Source organism: Meriones unguiculatus, chromosome 2 (assembly GCF_030254825.1).
Source record: "Meriones unguiculatus strain TT.TT164.6M chromosome 2, Bangor_MerUng_6.1, whole genome shotgun sequence".
NCBI classification, from domain to species: domain Eukaryota; kingdom Metazoa; phylum Chordata; class Mammalia; order Rodentia; family Muridae; genus Meriones; species Meriones unguiculatus.
In genome coordinates this window covers 98,515,063-98,535,215 of record NC_083350.1, presented here as the reverse complement: position 1 = coordinate 98,535,215, position 20,153 = coordinate 98,515,063, and the positions used below count along the sequence as shown (strand labels likewise).

At 41.4% G+C, this 20,153-nt stretch overlaps 1 protein-coding gene across 16 annotated transcripts in view; it reads right to left on the bottom strand.

The window, feature by feature from the left end:
* Window positions 1-20,153, bottom strand: part of Anks1b (ankyrin repeat and sterile alpha motif domain containing 1B) — a 1,054,774-nt gene that overhangs the window by 362,184 nt on the left and 672,437 nt on the right. For 15 of the 16 annotated variants that reach the window (XM_060377911.1, XM_060377912.1, XM_060377910.1 and 12 more), the window contains one exon: window positions 17,283-17,389. In XM_060377911.1, coding sequence (XP_060233894.1) covers window positions 17,283-17,389 — 107 coding nt within the window. Of the gene's footprint in view, window positions 1-17,282; window positions 17,760-20,153 lie in introns of those variants that run through there. The other variant, XM_060377913.1, reaches the window with a different exon arrangement.

The window sequence follows — 20,153 nt, the reverse complement described above, 5'->3', positions numbered from 1 at the left end:
TTTCTTCACCATGAAACCTGAAAATCAAAACTATGCTTATGAATAGAACTTTCAGATTGTTTTTCCATTGCCTCTTTCTAAAATATGAACAGAAAGCCACTCATTGCCAAAGAATGGAACATACCTGAGAAAGAGGAAGTTAAAAGCAGAGCACAACAGAAACAACCAATTCTAGAAACTAGGCAGGAATTTCACCATGAGCACAAAGCCTGCAATGCTTGATGGCTCAAAAGAAGAAGAAGAAAAAAGAAAAGTATGTTCAGAGAATAGAACAGAAAATAGAAAACTTTGTTAAATTGGAAATATTATTGCACACATAGTTTTTTCTTTTAATATGGTATCTTCCTTCCTTCCCTCCCTTCCTCTCTTCCTCCCTTTCCTCCCTCTCATCTCTCCTTTCATTTCTTCCTTCTCTTCTTTCCTTTCCTCTCTGTTCTTTCTTCTTCACTTTCTTTTCTTCCCTATCTTGTTCCACCTCCCCGACCCCTTTTATAGTCGGTCTTGCTTAATTGCCCAGATTGGCCTCAAACTTGCCTTTTTCAGTCCTAGTATTATGGACCACACTAGACTACTTACATTCCATTTTGTGTTGCCTGGGTAGCCACTGGTCACATGCCACCAGAGGATGACTACTGAATACTTGAAATGTGGCTAATGGGATGAAGGAATTGAATTTTCAGTTAATTTGAACTTAAGTAGCAACAGACAAAGCTAGTGGGTGCTGCACTGGTGACTCTGGGCAGCCCAGCATGGTTTCCAACTACTCCTTTTTGTAAGTCTTATGCTCCAGGTTTTGAGGCCACTGTTAACTTATTGGTTCTGTTAGAGCTGCTGTATTATTCATTTTAGTGATTATAGGCAAACTCCTAAGAGAGAAGGTAAAAATAAAAAGAAATAGCAAGCGGCCCAAAGAGGTGTCTCAGTGCTTAGTGCTCTTGCTGCTCTTCCACAGGGCACAAGTTCAGTTCCTAGAACCCCTGTTAGGCAGCTCTAGCTCCAGGAGCTCCAATACCCTCTCTAGCATCCACGGCACTGTCAGATACACATGGTTTTGACACACATATGAGAATAAAAAAATGTTTTTTAGAAGATGACAAGTGCAAAGGCTAAGAAATACAAGGGAAGGATGAAAGAAGTCTAATATCTTGGTAGCTCATAAAAGGAGGGGAGGAGGGGAGGTGGGGAGGCTGGTGGAGAGAATAGCCAAAGAAACAAAAGAAGAGAATTTTTCAAAAATATGTGCTATGCTTAGAGCACCTAAGAAGTCCAGAGCAATGAAAAAAAGGCAGCGGCTTTAGGTACATCTTAGCGACACACAAGGATGTGGAGATGAGAAAATCCTGACACTTCCAGAGAAGAAAATGTCCTCTTGTAAATGAACCGATATTTTTGGACCTCCCACCTTCCACATCAAGTCCGCCCAAGAAAACTCAGGTTCATCCTGGAATCACACACAAAGCCACAGAGTTAAAGTTAATTAGCTTTAGGGGAAGGACTTTGCCATGGTTAAATTCACAAGGAGAAGTTCTACTGTAGTGAATTTCTTTACTGTTCTCTCCCCCATTTTTAATAAAGTTACTCGAATGTTTGCTCCAACACTGAAAAACAAAATAAAGAAAACAGGCAAAAACAATGAATTCAGTTGAAGATAGTAACGGCAGGGAAAGAGTTTCAGATTGACACATATTTGGTAGTCTCAGAGAAGTTCAGCCTCCTACAAGGGTCTCTTGAGGGGGCTCTACACAAAAGTGTAACCAGAAAAACACTACAATGGAGACTGTAGAAATCTTATAGATGAAATAACGGCAAAAAGTGAGAGAGCAGGAAAGCAAACTGGAAAACGGAGTAACTAAATTATTAAAAGTGTAAGGTAAATTTTAGGGTGACTTCCATGTTCCTAGCTTGGATAGCTGAATGGTGGTGAGTGGACAGCCATGTTCACTGTGTTATCAGTGTGTTATCAGTGTGTGGTCTCAGCAGGGGCAAGCAGAAAGCTTTTCTTCTTGATGAGGATTCCCCTCCCTCATGAAGGCACAGAGGCAGAAACTCTAGGCAGTGAGGACTTTACCATCATGGAGGAGGCATCACCGGGGTCTTGACTATTGTGCCGTGAAAACAGGAGAAGCCAGCACTGAAGACAGCAGAATTTCATGGTAGCTCTCAACCTGCCAGTCAAAACTCACAGCCTCTGAATTTGTGCCCTAAGAGTCATTGTGCGGCTGCACCGTGGATGGAGGCGGCAGGGTGATTAAATAAGTATGGAAGGTGATAAACTAAGAGCTCGTGGTACACACTCCTTACGGTGAAGCTGCCAGGAGGACAAGGCACAACATGCTGGAGGGATTGCTTCCCGAGGGCGGAGCTGGGAGTAGGGAGAAGATGCCACAAGCTTTGTTTCTGTTTTATCTGTACCCCGGTTTCCCCGTTTTAACATTTGTATATATCTCAAAGATTTCTTTTTTAATGTGCTTTGTTCCTTCACTGTCACTCTGAAAGTCCTTGCCACAGTTAGCTGTTGAAGTTGCCCTTGCTATCACTGCTCTTGTGTCTATGTGAAGCCACTTTTGGGAGAGGGCGAGGTTATAAATCAGATAATTAGCCAGCCATGGGCATCCATTCACCTCTTCCACTCCACCCTCCTGGCCTTCTCTTTTCCATGAGTCTTCTGGGAACATGGACTTGAGAAAGCCTTTATTTAGGGCCACCATTGTCTTGATTGTATGGTAATAGAAAGCAGAGGAACCTTAGTTTTTACCCTCTAGGCTTCAGCTCTAGACTGCTGTTGAAAGGCGAAGCACTGGTTACAGCTTTTAGAGGAAACTGTTTTCTCTGTACTACAGAGTGGTCTTCTGAGCTAGTGTCAATAAAAAACGCTTCCTAACAGGATCCTTGACACCAAAAGTCCCCACTGACACCCATGTAATTATCATCCCTGGACTCAAGGCCTTGTCAGGCCACACAGATAATCACCAACAACTGAAGCTGACAATTAGCCAGTCAGTCAGCTGACAGGAATCACTGCTGCTGGGATCTGCAGAGGTGACAAATGGGGAGAAGCCCCTGCAGCATCCTCTCTCCAAACCCTGAGAACTAACAGGAAGCAGCGGCATGCGTAACAACAGAGGAAGGGAGGCAATCACTGCCAGTCTCCATCCAGGCACTAACCAGGCTGGACTCTGCTTGGCTTTCAAGATCAGACATGTTTCAGGTGATTTGCAGCAGGCAATGTGCATTCTTGGTTACACAGGCCTGTGGTGGTCCCCGGTGAAGAGGAATAAGAACCGACCCTTCTGTCATCTAGTTCATGATGACTTCCTTTCGTTTTTGCTCCTGTTTTCTGACTGGACCCAGCTACTGGATCTCTGCTCTGTGTCACAGGCCAGTTTGTTTTGCACCTCCACGCTAATTGCAGATATTTCCACTCGCTGGAAGGGCTGCCTTTGTGGCTTGTCTTGTCAGCCTGCACATCTTTCCAATCTATCAAGGACAAAGCAGTGTATATATTTGAAGATGCCATAGTGAAATCCACTGTTTTGTATGCCTACTTAAGAAAAAAAAAGGCTTCATGTGAGCCTAACCTCTGCTGTGGAATTTAGCCCAAGTCCCTCCATTACAGTTGCAATTAGTTACAGAGCTGAAGGACTTGCATGATTTCACGTCTATTTCTCTAGCAGATGGTAAGATTTGTGAGAGAAGGGAGTAGGTATATTATCATGCTAAAATAATTTGAATAGTAATATATCTAAGGTACATAGGACAGTAGTGCCTGGAGTTGAAGTAAGATAAGACATTTGCTATTATCACCACCATGACTGATTTCATAAGCCCTACCATAATATCTGGCACATGAAAGTGGCCAGAGAGCAAATATTTCTTCATTTGGATTTTTGGAACATTCTAAAGATACTGAGTTTTATTGTTGAGGAGTCAAGCAGCGGTCCTGGGTGCAGGGTGAGGATGAAGGCATTTCCTTTAGTGTTGTTGGGGCTCAGTGAGTATCTGAGAAAACAGAGGGTCAGGTAGACAAGAAGTACAGTGTGTGGGAGGACCACCAGATGCTCTAATGATAGGAGCTATTGAAAACGGGTTTTCCGCTGGCTCTGAGACAGAACCTCAGCCCTTAGGATGGTGTGTGTGTGGTGGTTGGTACTATCAATCTTACAAGATTGAGTTGGCTAGGAAACATGTATGTGACGGTGTATTTAGACTGGGTTAACTGAAGTGGAAAGACCCACTCTGTGATTGACACAATCCCAAGGGCTGATATTCTGAACTTAATAAAAAGAGAAAACAAGCTGAGTGCATGCTGTGGATGCAATGTAGGTAGTTTGCTCATGCCAGCCATTGCCATGGCTTCCCTAACATGATGGACTAGACCCTCAAACTGTGAGCCAAATTCTATGCTTCTTTCTTTAAGTTGTTTTCCTCGGGCATTTTGGCACAGTAATGAGAGCAGTTACTGATACCTTCTGTTTGGGAGAAAAACCTAATATAACCAGTAACTCATTTTCATCAGGACTAGCTAAAATAGCTCAATTAATCAACCTCAGACAGATGTTGCCTTGCTGCCACAGTATGGGACATGCATGTGTCCCATGCATGTGCTGTCACCTGGGTAAGTGATAGGTCAGTAAGCTGTCTCCCTACGTGGTGCATGCACAGTGCTGGAACCAAGATTTTGCAAAGTAGGAAGCATTTTCATTGAGAAAATCATAAGAGGACCCTGGGGTTGTCCCTGACTAGGATCCCCCTTGTTTTTCAAATACTACCTGCATTTGGACATCTTAACCTCTTTGTTCAAGATTCCATTCTTTTTTTTTTTTTAACATTCATCCCATTCCTCAGTGTTTACACAAACATTACTTAAGCTCACTTCTGTCAGAGAACCTTCTCTGAGTGCTCCAGATGACAGACATCTCTTCCTGCCCAGATATAACCAGTCATGGATTTATCGCATTCATTCTTCCCATAGTTGCATGCTATGCCATAAAACACACCATTGACTTTCATTACTACTTGAGTTGAGTAGTGCTACCGAGCAGTTAAGTATGCTAGATCCAGCTTCCTGAGCGCGCTGTGGGCTCTTAAAGAAGATACTATTCTGGGTCTCTCTGTAGTCCCTCCCGCAGTTACCACTGGTAGATGAATAAAGGGTGTACATACTTCATTCCCCTGTGAACAAATGGATAGACCTCCCCAAAATCCACTAAAAATTTTTTCCTGAACATTCCACAAAATAATTTTCTACTTTTTACTTCAGAATGTCAACACATCCTGAAGGATTAAGGATGCAGGTATGAAACATAGATTTTTATTTTGAAATGCTATAGCACATTTCCTATGCTTTATAATATGAGTAGTTTGAATGCAAGTTTAGATTATTAATCCCTGGGGACAGAACTACTACACTCTTATGTATGCAAATATTCCTATAGAAATTATTACAGGGTGCTGGAGCGGTGGCTCAGTGGCTAAGAACACTTATCGTTGAACAGGATTCAGGTTCGGTTCCTGGAGCCCAAATAGTAGTTTACAACTATCTGTAATTCCAGTTCCAGGGAATTCGCTATCCTTTTCTGACCTCGATGGGTACCAGGCATGCACTTGGTGCACATACATACATGCAGGCAAACACTTATACATATAAAGTTACATGAACAAATTAAAATAATTTTAAATTAAAATTAATGCAATCTGAGCAGCTATAGTTAGGAGGCCATTTTCTAATGAGTGAGTGTCCCTGAGCGGTCAGAACTCGAGAAGATCTAGCTCTGTGGGTGTCCTGCAATAGTCTTCCAGTGACTTGTACTGGCATAAGGTCACGTGCCCAGTGGCTCACTTCTCCAGGCGTACATACAGCCAGTTATCAAGGTGAGGGTGAGTGGGATAAGATGATGCAGCTCCTCAGTGGCCTTTAGAGTTGTTTGGTACGAGGTCAGTGAGATAGGCAGGTTGCCGATGTTCCTAGGATAATTCAGGTAACCCTCTTCCTTTTTTCCAGTGTACTCCTGAGGGTGACAGAGGCAGAGTCTTGTGAGAACTGTGTGCATCCCTGCACTCTAAGCTGGTTAAGCAGGAGCTCTCAAGTGGTTTGCCAGCTCAGCAGATCCGAGTCTCTTATCATCATGATTCATCGCGAGGAGCACACAGCTGCTCTTAGTCTAGTTCTTACCATCACCTTGCAAACCAGGTAGTACTGTCTCCAGTTTTCACATGAGAAATGATGTCCACAGAGGTTAAGTGACCAGCGCACTGTCTCACTCCAGGTAGATGAAGAGGCTATGGAAACAATTCTGTGCCTTAAAGTGTCACTGTCTTTCCAGTTCCTACTTTTTTCTTATAACTGTGGATCTAAAATAAGCACTCACCATGGTCCTATAATGCTACCCCACTTTTAATACAAATTTTTCCTGTTTTCTGATAGTCCACTCCCTCTTAGATGGGTCTTCAGGTATCCCGGGATGATCTTGAACTACCAGTTTTCCTGCGCTACCTCCCAAGTGCTGGGGTTTTGTGTACCTAGTTTTATGAAGTGCTGGAGACTGAACCTAGGAATTTGTGGCAAGAACTATACTAACTGCGCTATATCTCCAGCCTGAGGAAGCTTTGTAAATAGCTTCTCTATTCTCAAATCTCCCTCACTATCACTGTAACTCACCGTGAAACGGAGTGCATCAGAGGAAAAACAGCTCTGCCTTCTCCACAGCTACCAGACAAAGGAGCGGCCATCCTCCATGTCTTCCCTTCAGTTGACGTTTTTACTACCGACCAATCCTTCTACTTTGTCTCTGAATCCCAAGCCTTCTTACCACCATTTTAAAAAATCAATCCAGTACTTTCTTCTCCACTACTCTACCTTTTTTCTCCATCGTTCCATTCAATATCCAAACATACCTCCATTCTCTCCTATGTAAAACACTTGTATAAATCATCTTTTACTGGGCAGCTTACGTCTGCTTTTCTACCATCTGGTCTTTGGCGCTTCCTTTACTGCCTGTCTGCTATTTCTTCCATGCTTCTCTGGCTTTGTCTTCATGGAATGTATACCAAGGTTTCTATGCTTCCAACAGCAGTAGTTACCTTTCTAGTTCCATATGACCTCATTTCTTACCAACTATTTTATCCACTCAAGTTACTTTCCATGATACAAGGTTTATGGGAGAGGTCATCTCCAGGTTTAGACACTGAGTCTGCGGAAACATGAAACTATATAAAAGGTAGAAAGATTTACATCAGTTGAGTGGAAAGAGAGCATCAAGAGTGCAGGCAGGAGTAGGGAGGCTAGACCGTATAGCCCTGGGATGAGGGGTGCCCAAGTGATACACCACTCAGGAGAGAAAGACTGGTCAAGAGAATCACAGACCACAGGTAGATAAGGTTAATAAGGATTGGGTTTGGGCAGTTAGCAGGACATGGCTGGTCATCATTTATAAATAACTTCAGGATCAGGCAGAGGCTGATGTCATCCAGCCTGACTTATTAAACTGAAAGGCAAACCAGGGGGTACAGACATTTCTTTTGAGAACTTTTGTTATAAAGAGAAAAATAGTAAGAGGACAGACTCAAGGGCGAAGAGGGCCGAAGGAGAGTTTTGAAAAGAAATAGGTTATATCTGACTTTGTTTAGAGATCATAGAGAAGAAGGCTTACCTAATTCTAAACCATTTCTGCTACAAGAAAACATAGAATCTATTCCTTCTGTCACCCAAATTTAGATAGTATAGATAAAGCACAATCCAATTTTAATATGGTTTTATTCTTTCTACTATGTCATAATAACTTGGTATAATGTCATAATGACCAGGAAATTGACAAGTTGTATTTTCTGACTCTAAAGGACCTTTCACTACACTCTTCTCCAAAGAGAATCACTAAAACTCATCCAGAAGCTCTTCAGTGGTTGAATTTGTCTAGATGATTTCTTGTTTTTGTCCTTTTGAAAGACTAAGTCATATCTGGAACTGATGTTACCAGTTCGGATGTTACTGTTAATTTTGTTTTGGAGCAGCAGAAAATCAGACAACTATGCCATTATTCAGGCCTGGTGAAGGCCCAATATTCAGCTTCCTCTTTATGGACTATGCTTTTCTGATTTAAATAATGTGGAATATGACTTGTATCAAATAAACTTGATATATTCTGGTTTCAAAGACTTGAATTCCAAGATCACCTTCAAATATTTAGAAGAACAAATCTATTTTTTTTCTTGCCAACCATATAAAGAGACATTGGCCAGTAAACGCAAGCTGTGGAAATCCTGATCAACTTTGCTCAGTAAAGGAAGATAAATAAAACAACCTGAAACTTAATTCTGTGGACTGAAGCAATAGAAATCAATGAGCTAATGTTGAGAAACCAGTCATAGTCATTCGCTTGCTTTTCTCTCCTCTCTATACACCTCTATAATCCATAACTAGTGTCCTAAGGGCTCTTATTTCTCAGTATTATTTTAAGTTATATGATATTAAATGGTTGGGAACTTCCTAATGCATATGACAGACACATACCAGGTTACAGACTCTAGGAAGAAGGCGGGGAGGTGATTGCAATGATCTATGGGGTATTGTCACTTTGTCTCTCTTGCCTGTGTGTTCTTCTGGATTAGAATATATGGTCACTGGCAGCTTATTACACCTTAGGAACAGTTGCTACAGGAGTACAAATCATGTCTTCCACGAGCACCGCTGTCTCTGGTAGGCATGAAAGAAACCACTGAACCCAGAAGGCCTCACAATCCAAGGCAAGCCTGACTTGAAATTCACTGTATATGGCAAGAAGCATACCCTTGTTCCTAAGTCTGGAACAAGTAATATTTTCTCTTTCTTTCTGAACTTTTTCTCTTGGTTCTTCTCTCATCACTATATCCCCATTAACAAGAGCTGCTCACACTCTTTGTTTGTTCTGATTCACACCTTCTGAGTTGGTCCTTTTATGACATTCCCACATCATTGGAAACTTTTCCTTTGGGGCTTAAATTGGCCTGGAGTTGACTTTTGACTTTAATTTAGCTAAGCAACTATTTGATTATTATAGCTGTGTTTAGTGATATGGGGAATAATAAAGGATTCACAGGCATACATTTATTGAAGGTTGTTACTAACTTAATTATGATACTCCCAAACAGATCAGTTGAAGTCCTAACCATTAGCCCTTTAGAATGTAACCTTATTTTGAAAATAGGGTCTTTCCATTTGATTATGGAAATAATCAAATCAAAAGAGGTCATTAGTATGGTCTACAACCAAGTGTGACTGCCTTCCTTACAGGAAGAGAAGTGTGGGCATAGTCCTGTAGACCCAGAGAAGTCAATGCTGAAACACAGGAGTAAAGAGGCATATTCAAGGAAACAGGCCCACAAGACAGCCTTTCCTCAGAATCAGCTCTGCTGGTACCTCGAGCTTGGACTTCCTGCCTGACATAATCTGAGGCAACTGTGGATAGAAAGGAAGGCGAACACCTGCTTGGTGGTGCAGGACCTGCCTTGGTTAAAGCAATGGTCTTCTTAAGAAACGGTGGGGAGGAGACAGAAAGATAAGGTGTAGTGAGAGAAAGTTCAACAAGAGAACAAAAGTGTTGAAGACGGGAAGAGCTCTGAGCGGGAGTTGGCAGCTCCTGGGTGCCTTTGGTAGAAACAGTTGCTGAAGAGGGGAATGAAGATTCTAACTGTAGTCAGAGAGGGGTTGTCCATCGTAGACAGCTGGCTTTGTCGTCCCAGCTCTGCCAACAGTTTCCTTAAACCATGCCGAGCTTCATTCTCTTCATTTATAAATATGGATGTACCAATAATTACTGATAGATGTGGGAAGTGTGTAGGTTAATTTACAGGAACCTATATAATACTTAAAACCTTCCATTCATCAATGTTGAAAATCTACTATTATGCCAGGCATTTTACTAGGCTTTAGGAATACAAATGTAAATAATACCCAATCTATTCCTTTAAGAAATTCACTCTCTAGGGTAGAAATAGAGATCTGAACAGATTAAAATAATTTCCGAGCAACAGAAGGACTGGCACCGGGCTAAAAACAGAGCACTGTGGGTGCACTGTGGGTGCAATGGGAAGGGAGTGTGTGCCCCCTAAGAGGGAAGGGAGCATCAGGAAGCATTTCCTTGAGGGAACGAAGTTTAAATTGGTTCAAGAAAAGGGAGAAGGAAGGGGAAGAAGTGAAGAAGGAAGAGAAAGGAATTCCACACAGAGGGAAGGCAGACTTGTTTTACAGCTGTGTTTTCTAGATCTCATGCCTCTTCAGTTCACTAGCTGAAAATATACTCTAGTCTACAACACACCGTCAAACTCCTGAAAGCTGGATCTTGCTCTGTCCTCAGCAGCAAGCTGAGGTTATCTTTAAAACAAACAGACCCTCAAAATCCCTTCCTGTAGCCATCTGCCTGTTTCCAGCCCGCCCCCACCCCACGCCTTCTTCTCTTCCTGTCTTTCTCCTTACTTGTTTGCTTCTGCTTTCTGTCATTAGATCCAGAAACACAGAGGATGAAAGCTGATTTCTAACTGTGGGACAGGGCAGCAAACTATGGCCCAAAGACTAATCTGCCTGTTTTAGTAAACACAGTTTTACTGGAACAAAACCAAACCCAGTCATATTCGTATCGTTTATGGTTATTTTACTGCAACAACAGAGACAGAGAAGTGTTCACAGAGACCATACATCTTGCAAAGTCTGAACAATTTACCATGTGGTCCTTCACACAGATTCACAAAGTCTGATCCAGTATTTATGCACGGTGGAATTTTATGGGTGTAGGGAGGAAATGGAGAAAGCACAGGTAATATAGGCCGGGAAGGGAATTTTAAGGTCCTATGGAAGAAGCATTCCTAACTTGTACCTAGAAGGCCAGAAGAGAACTGACAACTCAAACACGTGACAACTGAACTCAGAGCCCAAGATGAAAAGGAGCTAAGAGAGAACTTCAGTGACTCTTGGCAGAGAGTGGAGTGTGCAAAGCCAAGCAGTAAAGAAAAAGCCCGCAGTTCAGTTCTCTGCTGCATAGAAAAGAAATAAGAGATAAGGCTGGAGAATTAGCTGGGTCTGGGTCAGCAGGAATCCCAAATGTGAGAGTCACATTGTGGATTTTGGAAATATCTTACCATCTCTTACACATAAGAATGTCTGAAGGATTTTAAGCACTGTAGATGGAAGGAAACATGAGCCTAGGATCATTCTGGCTGCAGTTGCAGCTAACATTTGTTGGGCATTTATTTTATGCCAGATCTGTGCTAAATGCTTCGTATGCATACGTGCATATGGAAGTTCATGGTGAGCAATTGGACAGTACTGGAAACCAGGTATGGAAAAAGTAAAGCAAGGCAAGCAAGGCGGATCTGTAGCATGTCTGGAAGTAGAGGGTCTCACATGGAAACATAGAACAACAGGGTACTAGAAAGGGCAGCTTAATGTCACGTGGCGGGGGTCCGAGGGAATGAATGGGGGTAAGGAGTGGAGAGAGAAGGTCTCACAGGCTAAGAGGGCAAAGAGAAATAAAGTGTGTGTGGGGAAATGGGTGAGAATTTGCCAAGAAGCAGATCACGGCTGACTTAAAAGGGAGCAGTTTATGGGAAAGTTGGGAAACAGGCTGGATTATGGAGAGGTTAAGGCATTGCCTGGAAATGAGAAAATGGAGGTCACAGCCACTGAGCAGGTTGCCTGGGAGATCTGCTCTCTTAAAGCAGAAAGAAATATGATTCTAGCTGGGTTTCTTAAAATTAGGCTGTAACTCAGCAGTTTTAGTAAGTTTTTAAACTCACAATGCAAATTCCTCATCCCAAATATCTGGTCATTTGAAGCAATTCGGGAGATCGAATTATGCAAATGTGCTCCATGACTAAATTACAGGCTAATTCATGTGAACATTAGTTAGTAATGGAAGCTACATTACTGGGTTATTAGAAAATGGGGCAACATATTTTAATGCTTAAAAAAATTTAATCAGAGTAGCTTCCAGATGGAGGAAAATGCCCCTGTCCATCACCAGATTGGAAGCATGGCTGACATCTTCTCCAGGAGTCATTCTTTCAGCATGTGTCACCCTGGCACATGCCCTTGTCTCGAACTTTCTGTGTTGCACAAGCAATCAGTACCCTTTCCCAATCTGATGGCACTAATGGGAACAATTAATAGCTCTCTTGGCACCAACGTTGTGCCCTGCACCTTCAAACAGCTCGGAATATTAATACAACCATCCCATAGAGTATTGCTTCTGGATCCCTCAAGAGACTGATTTTGCAGCTAGGTAAGCCGAATCATAGGGAGACAAGACCGTGCTGATGGGAAGTCCTCCTTCCAATAAGCCCAAACACCCCTCCACTGTCGCTGCCTCTTACGTTTGCAGTTAAGCTATTGTCCTAATAAAAAATGGCTCCCCTTTGGCAATGACTGCTAGATACAAAGAGATTTTAAATGTCAGTTGTCCAAAAAACATCTTTTCTAAGAGACAGTTTACCACTACTCTCCTCAATGAGTTTGGAAAATTATAGCTGCTTTTGTAATATAAGGCCACTCACTCAACCCAAAGCCCAACCTGCTTCAGACACAGGAAGGTAAAAGAAATGAGCCGTTTTCTTCTCTTATACCTTTAAATTGCAGAAACTTCACAGATTTGCCTGAAAAAAATATTTAAGTAAGAAATCATCATGGAAATGACTAGTCTTAGCCATTAGGGGCAATTTATTTCTGTACTTCACAGGTCTAACTTCTTACTTGGATGGTGGTTTGCTAAGCCTTAAAAGGTCATTTTGCGAGACCAACTGCAAATAGAGCTCTTATTACAGTGAAGTATGCCAAGTATGGGAGATCTGCAGGTCTATTAGCACGTAACATGTACCACAAATGTGGGAGAAAAGTTTCCGTTAAGTATGCTCCCATCAGCTTTCTCTCATTCTCATCTTTTGTTCAAATCTATCACTTGCAGTGGCTCCATTGGTCTCTTTCAGCGTCTAATGGGCACTGCTCACTTTGACCTTCAGGGAGTGCTTTACGAATGCTATCCACTCAAGTTCACTAAATGTCACTTTGTGTGGCTCTTCCAGTATTATTTTTATAATTGACTCCATAAAGCCTTCATCCTGAACACTGTAACAATGGTCAGACTACCCCAAGTCCAAAGGTCAACAGGAGACACTAAAAGAATGACATAATATACAATTTCATTCTTCCTCCCTTTAGAGCTGTTGGTTAATGAGCACCGTGAGGCAATGACTCAGTACTCCTCCAAGTAATACAAGGCTCGTAATCCAGTCTTCACACCATCGGTCTGCTGTAGTATTGCTCAGCAGTTATCACTATCTCCGTTTGCCTTGACTTTGGGCTCCAACAGCTTGTTTGCACTTTACTTCATGTACTGTAATTTAATGTAGGAAAGATGGCTGAGCGATGCTGATTTATGGAAAGATGGGGATCAAGATTCCTGTCTCATAGTCTATATTTATGAAAGAACATTTGTGGGATGCGTACACAAATCCTCAGGGCAATAATACACCCCGGCTGAGGTAAAGGTCACGTTTTGTTCGTCATTACATCTCTAGTTATTAACACTTCCTAGCACATGGAATATATTTACAGAGGACTTGATTCATGAATGAGACAATTAGTACTCCATACTCTCATTGTCAACAAGAGATTTTTAGCTTATAAACAAGACTGACAGTCCGCCATATCAATCTGTTGTGTATATGGTGTATACAGGTGGATTTCTATGTGTATAGCATTACATTAGGAGTGGAGAGAAAGGCAAGAAAATCACACACAAAATAGACTTTCTGAGTTTCTATGCTAGTTGAGTAGACCAGGTATACACAAATGCCAACTTAATTCCTAACTCTAGAGGCAGAACGATGGCTGCAAAATACAACCACTACATGAGTTCAGAAAAGACACACTGCTACAGACTAGAGTTCTTAAAGAAAGGTACTTAAACAAGTCAGGGAGAGCTTTGGGAATAAAAGGTATAGGAGACAGAAAGGAAATGAGCGTACTCGAGGACCAGGAAGAGGACATAAACAGCAAAGTCATACGAGACTTTGAGACTTGGACAACTTAGGAAGCAGTCATCTAACTTAAAAAGAAAGATGGTGGTAGCAATTAATACAGTAAGAAAAAAACAAGCAAGTGCATTCTGTACAACAATGGACACATCCCTAAACTACTTGTTGAGAAAATAGGCAGCATTAAAAGTTAGTCATGTTACATACATTGCAAAGGCTAAACAAATGCACAAGGCTCAAAGGCCCCTTAGTGCTCCCAGGTCTGGCAAGAAGCATGTAAATTATGTTTATGCAGAGAGCAGATGTGATGTAGGTCTTTAGAGGAGCAGGCGGGGCAGGACCAGGGAAGACTTCAGACACGTTACTTGTGATGTAAACATACACATGACTTTCCCCAAGTTTTAGCTGGCTTTAGGCCCTGTAGTAGCCTTTCTTGAATTATACCAAATTCTATTTGATTTGTATATTCAAGGGTATACAAATCTGGATCTAATCTGTGTCCACAATGTTCTACAAACAAGAATGAATGCATTGAGCAGAAGTTTGTAATTTTTCCTTAAACATATGGAAAATAATTATTGTCTCTAGAGACTCAGGGGTAAGTATTAAGAGCCTGAAGGAGAAGTGATGACAGTTGGTAAACATTTAAATGCACGGGGAAGGACCTTGGCTAGAGAGCAGTGCTCAGAAATCACTATTAAGTAATCTTTACTGAAGTTAATGACTAACATTAGATAAAATCAACCATATACTATGTCTATGTTTAAAAGTATATAGAACAGATTTAGCAAAAATATTAAGCTTTCAATAAATATTTTCTTAAAAAATTATTTATAAGAGATGTTTAAACTTAATTCATCAATAGGATATTGACGAAATATTAGCTCCAGAGCATGTTTCTAAAACAAAGTACATGCATGGATGTACTATGTCATTTTAACCAACATCAATTAGATCCTCTTGATGCCTACTGTCTTCTAAAAAGCTAATACGACCTACACTGCATCATAGTTAATGGGAGCATGGTGCTGTTGCTTAGGCAACAGAATGAATAAATGCAGGTCAGAATGTGCTACCAGAAAAAAACAAAGGCTAGAGTATGATACCAGATGGAAACTGAACAGGTCTAACGGATTTTTACATTAGTGAAATCTGTTTCTTACAGTGGGCCAGTCACGGTGTGCTTTAAGTTCAGCATTAGGTAGACAGTGGCAGTCAGGAAGTGATTACCATCAAGGTAGACATTGTTTTCTCACAATGTCGGTAGCTAACAAGTGACATATGACAGCATGCACTGTACTAATTGATGATACCATTTCATGATTTGCTTCATTTTCACAATTAACTAATCCTTCTACACAGTAAATCAAAGCTGTTTTGTTTTTAAGTTCTGTCTCACGGTGAAAGTCTTTGGCTTGTCTGAGCTAACAAGGTGATCTTATTTTCTGGAAGATTACATACAATATTTGGAAATAAACAGGTAAAACCACAATCTAGGATCAAACTTTAACCTTCCCACAGTGCTTGGGAATTTTGCCTTTTGGACACATTTTGTACATAATTCACACAAGACTGTTCCCCACTCTCTTTCCTCAAATACTTCTTTAAATCCAGAGTGATTACTTTCTAGTTAAATATGTTCAAAGGGGGATTACATTTTTCATAAGTGTTTAAAATTCAGAAGAAAAATTAAGCTGAATTAAAGTCATTCTGTGTGGCCAATTAACTCAGCAAACCTAAAACCCAACTTCTCATGGACCGGAATAAATTTGGACAAGGGCTTGGGACTGACATGCCCATTTCAGGTAGAGGCAGGGGATGTAGCTCTGTAGAGATGTGTAGCCAATATAAGCAATGCTAAAATGATATTCATTTAGTTAGCTGGTTACTCTAGTTACTGCCTAAGTAAGACTTAAATCTGCTCGGGGCAGTAACAACTTCCATTTCTATCCTATTTCAACACCCACAGTGTCTCGACTGTATAACCAGTGACTGTTTGGTAGACACAAGAAAAATCAAAGCATAGCTCATTATTAAAAACATAATAAGATCCTCATAAAGGATTATATGCATATACTACTTAATGTTCATATGATGGGCCACATTTATGCATTTTTTTTAAAACCTTGAAGGCATACACATTTTTGTAGGGATGGAAGTTTAACAATCTTAACCTTCAAATCTGTGATAATTCAGCCAAGTTTGGAGAAAAACAATCTTGAAAAAAGCCCTGAAAAGATCTGAGTGGCACTCAGTGTTTTCTGATGCTGCTGCGGGTGTTGTTAGCCCCAGCGTTTTCTCTCAGGGGAACTATTAAGTGTATCTGTGAGCCGCTGGTGTGCTACATGCTTTTGACATGTGGGACTTCCTAAATGTAGGCATCAGTGACAAGTGTAATGGGACCTTACATGCAAAGAAAGGTGAGAAGGGCTGTGACGTAGCTTGTAGCTTAAAGGAGTTTAACAAGAGGAACTGATGAGGACTGTGGGAGGTCTAGGAATGATTAGAAAACTAGATTGTCGTTTGCACCCCTCCCTTCCTCCTCCTCCTCACCTATATGCACAGTGAGAAGTTTGCACACGCCCGGTTTGCACTGAACAGAGAACAGGACTCGGAAGCCCATCAGTGCATTTGGTACATCTGCCCCTTTCTGTACACTGACAGCTAACTGACCCCAGTGTTTGCTTCTCACCTAAAGTGACAAACAATACTTCATCGCTCTTCAGCCGGCTTGTGGAAGGAAGTGCATGCTCTCGCTAATCGACCGGCTGAAGCAGCTAGCTAATGAAGGGTCGTCCACAGGCTTTAAACTGCTAATTGAGTGATTAGCAGGAAAAATGATCTTCATACCATCAACAGAGTGGATTGCCTAATTAATCACAAATGCTGATGTGCATGTGAAATAACATGTCTCCGAAATCCAGATTTAGCTGAAGCATGGTATAATCTAATTGTATGCTAAGATCACAAATTTATAGGGGGAAAAAATCACACAAAGAATGACATGGAGAATATAAATGTTAATCTTCTTTCAGAGCCTATAAATAGAGCTCTCACCAATTCATACAACACACATGTCTAATGGATGCATATAGATCCCATTTTCTAGTCAGCGTTTATATGCACACAGTAAGTTTGCTGTAAAGGCATCCAATTTTCTGATGCAGTTACATATATAAAGCTGATCCATTTCCGTGCAAATCAGGCTGCCTCTAAGCCATGTAAGACACATAAGAAGCAAAGACAGACAAAAGGCAGCTCCGTGGACACAGAGAGCATCTTACCATAAACTGTACATTGTCAAATCCATTAGCCATCAGGTGGTTCTCGTACTGAGGTAGCCCAATGCTTTCCAACCATTGTCCCACAGTTTGGACAGGGCATCTGGGTCCTGTAAGAGGGTGAAGAGGGAAGCGTTTTAGCAGGGAGTAGCCGTCCACGGGGTAATAGCGGTAGTCCTGGGCTGAGAGGTGGCATTGCCACATCATGCTCCTGGGAAAGTTGTTATCAAAGGAGCCCGCCAGCTTGACAGATTAATGTTCTCAGCGAGAGAGCAAAGTCAGAAGTAAAACATAGTTTGCCAGGCAGGCTGTGGAGTATGACTTGATCCTAGCTCCACATTTCTTACATATTAATCTTTACTACCGACCAGTGCGTCACACAGCCCCCAAAACCAGGCAGGAGAAGAAGGCATATCAAGCTGTCAGCTTAGGCTGCTCTGCGTTCTATGTGACTGTCGGAGTACTCCACAATGAGCAATGCACGGCCAGCAGCCAGAATTCTTTTTATCAAGTACTCCTACACTCATCAGTATGCAGCTCCATGCTCCTTGCTTCCCCTCGCTCGCTCCCCTTCATTACCCAGCCCAGGCTACACCTCGCATTTTCAATAATAGCCATCAGATAAGGCAGATTTTTTTTTTTGTCTGCAAAGCTGTAAGCCTGCTGCTGCTGCTTCCTCCTACACACCCATCCAAGCGTCAATCTTGAATGACGAGAGCAGTCAAAACAAATGCAGAAAATAGCAAGACTCAAAAGCAAACCAAAGTGCTTAAATCTGAATCGAATCTTCGTCCCGGTTATACATTACCGAGCTATTTGTTGTGGGATTTTACGTTTCAAAAGACACCAGGAAACGCGAAGCTTGAACTACAGCTCATAACGAGGTTCACCACAGGTTCCCTCTCCCCTTTCCTTTCTCGCCTTTCTCCCTTTTCAAAAGCATCAGGGGGAACTGTTTCTGATTGAAAGCTTCGCTGTGCAATTATTCTCCTTCTTTACCATGCAGTATCAAAGTGAACCTCTCGGGATTTTTTTTTTTTTAATTTTTGAATTACTGCAACATATAGAATTTGCATTATAATCCACAAGTCAAGATAATTCATTCCCAGTTTGTTCTTACCAAGGCACAAGAAGAGCCTTTCCCCCTCTGGTATGTATTTATAACTCTATCTACCAGGCATTTCATTCTAAAATATCTATAAAGGTAACATTAACTGGGTGGAATTTTTTTTTTTAATAAAGAAGAGCCCTAACCAAAAATAATTCAAGAATAACAGATGCAAGTGTGTGTGTTTTACTGAATGGCAGACAGACTGAGTAATTTATTTAATAATTGAGAAAAACCACAGATTAATAATAGAACCTGCAGAACTACCTCATCAGAGAAGAGACTTGAAGCTTGGAGAGAATTCTCAGAAAGGCTCGGCTGGCCCTCATCCTCAGAAGGATGTTGCCTGAGCATTCCTGGAGGACGCCATCCTCTGCTTGAATGCTGTCTATGACAGGGATCTCACCACCCAGCCAAAGCCTCCGTTCATTAGAGCAATATTTTACTTCCTACCTAACTCCCACTCTCTGGCTCCAGCTCTGCCTTCGGAGTCACACAGATTGGGAACAGAGCCTCTTCCACATAAAGTACTTTTAAAATTAAAGATAACTCTCACACTACCCACCCTACCCTGCGCTGGACTGCGCGGCTAGCACCCCGTATGTGCCCAACTAATATTTAGTTGGTAAATGAAACCTTCATCCTTCTTCTTTCTTTAACTCTCACCTTTCTCTGTTTCTTTTCTTAGTTGAAGGCCATTGCCAATCTCCTTGGCATATAGACATTTAACCTCAAAGCAGTAGGTACCCTTCTACTGCTGACACTGATCTCTGAGCTCTCCTTCCCCTCTGCTGTTTCATGTTTATGGAACTGCCATTTCCTCTGATTTTGTGTTCTTTGTTCCTTCGTACTTGGCCCAGTGTAACTATGGCCACTACACTGGTCTTCAAACTCTGCTATATTTTTAATCCTTAAAAATGTTTCATTTGTGTGTGTGCACGTGTGTGCACACACATACACATCACAGTGTGCACATATGGAGGTCAGAGGACAACCTGAATGAGTCTGTTCTTTGCTTTCACCATACAAACTTAGTCAGGCGTGACAGCAAGTGCCCTTGCCCACTGAGCCCTTTCTTGCCCTCCCACCCATGGTATTTTTAAAAAATCCAATTTATAAACAGTGTCAGAATAATCTAAGACACAGCCTTAGTAACTAACCCTCATTTCAAAACCAGGCTGTGGCTTCCTGATGGATTAAAAAATGAACTCTCAACTCTCGGTGATATTTTTGGGTTTTCATCTAGCTTTATTGACCTTTTCTCAACACCCCTTTTACAGTCCTTAACCAGGGTAAATTTTTGCTGGTCTCTGAAAGAAGGGTGAAATATGTGTGGTAGGTTTTATTACAACCCTACAACTCTGCCATTTCCTTTATGAAACCTCTTGTCATCGTCCCAAATAGAAAAAAAATTCTTTCTTTTTTCTCTTTAATGGCATATTTAGACCTTCTACTATGAAAAATATTTTCTAACTTATACAATCATTGTATGTGTCTAAGACTTGTTTCTTGAAAGCAGGGACTATGTTTTCCTCATACTGTACATTGTATGCATTCAGACTGTCCTTGATAGTCAACAGGACATAATCTCACATTTAAACTACAAAAGTACCCTTATTTTTGGATTAAAAGTTTTAATAGAATCATTTTGTTTTGTTGGATTTGAATACATTTTCTAAAACTGTACTCCAAGTATCTGATTTCTTTATAAAAAGGAGGTATCGTGGCCCACAGAAGAGGGAGCAGGAAGAACTGAGAGCTGGAGG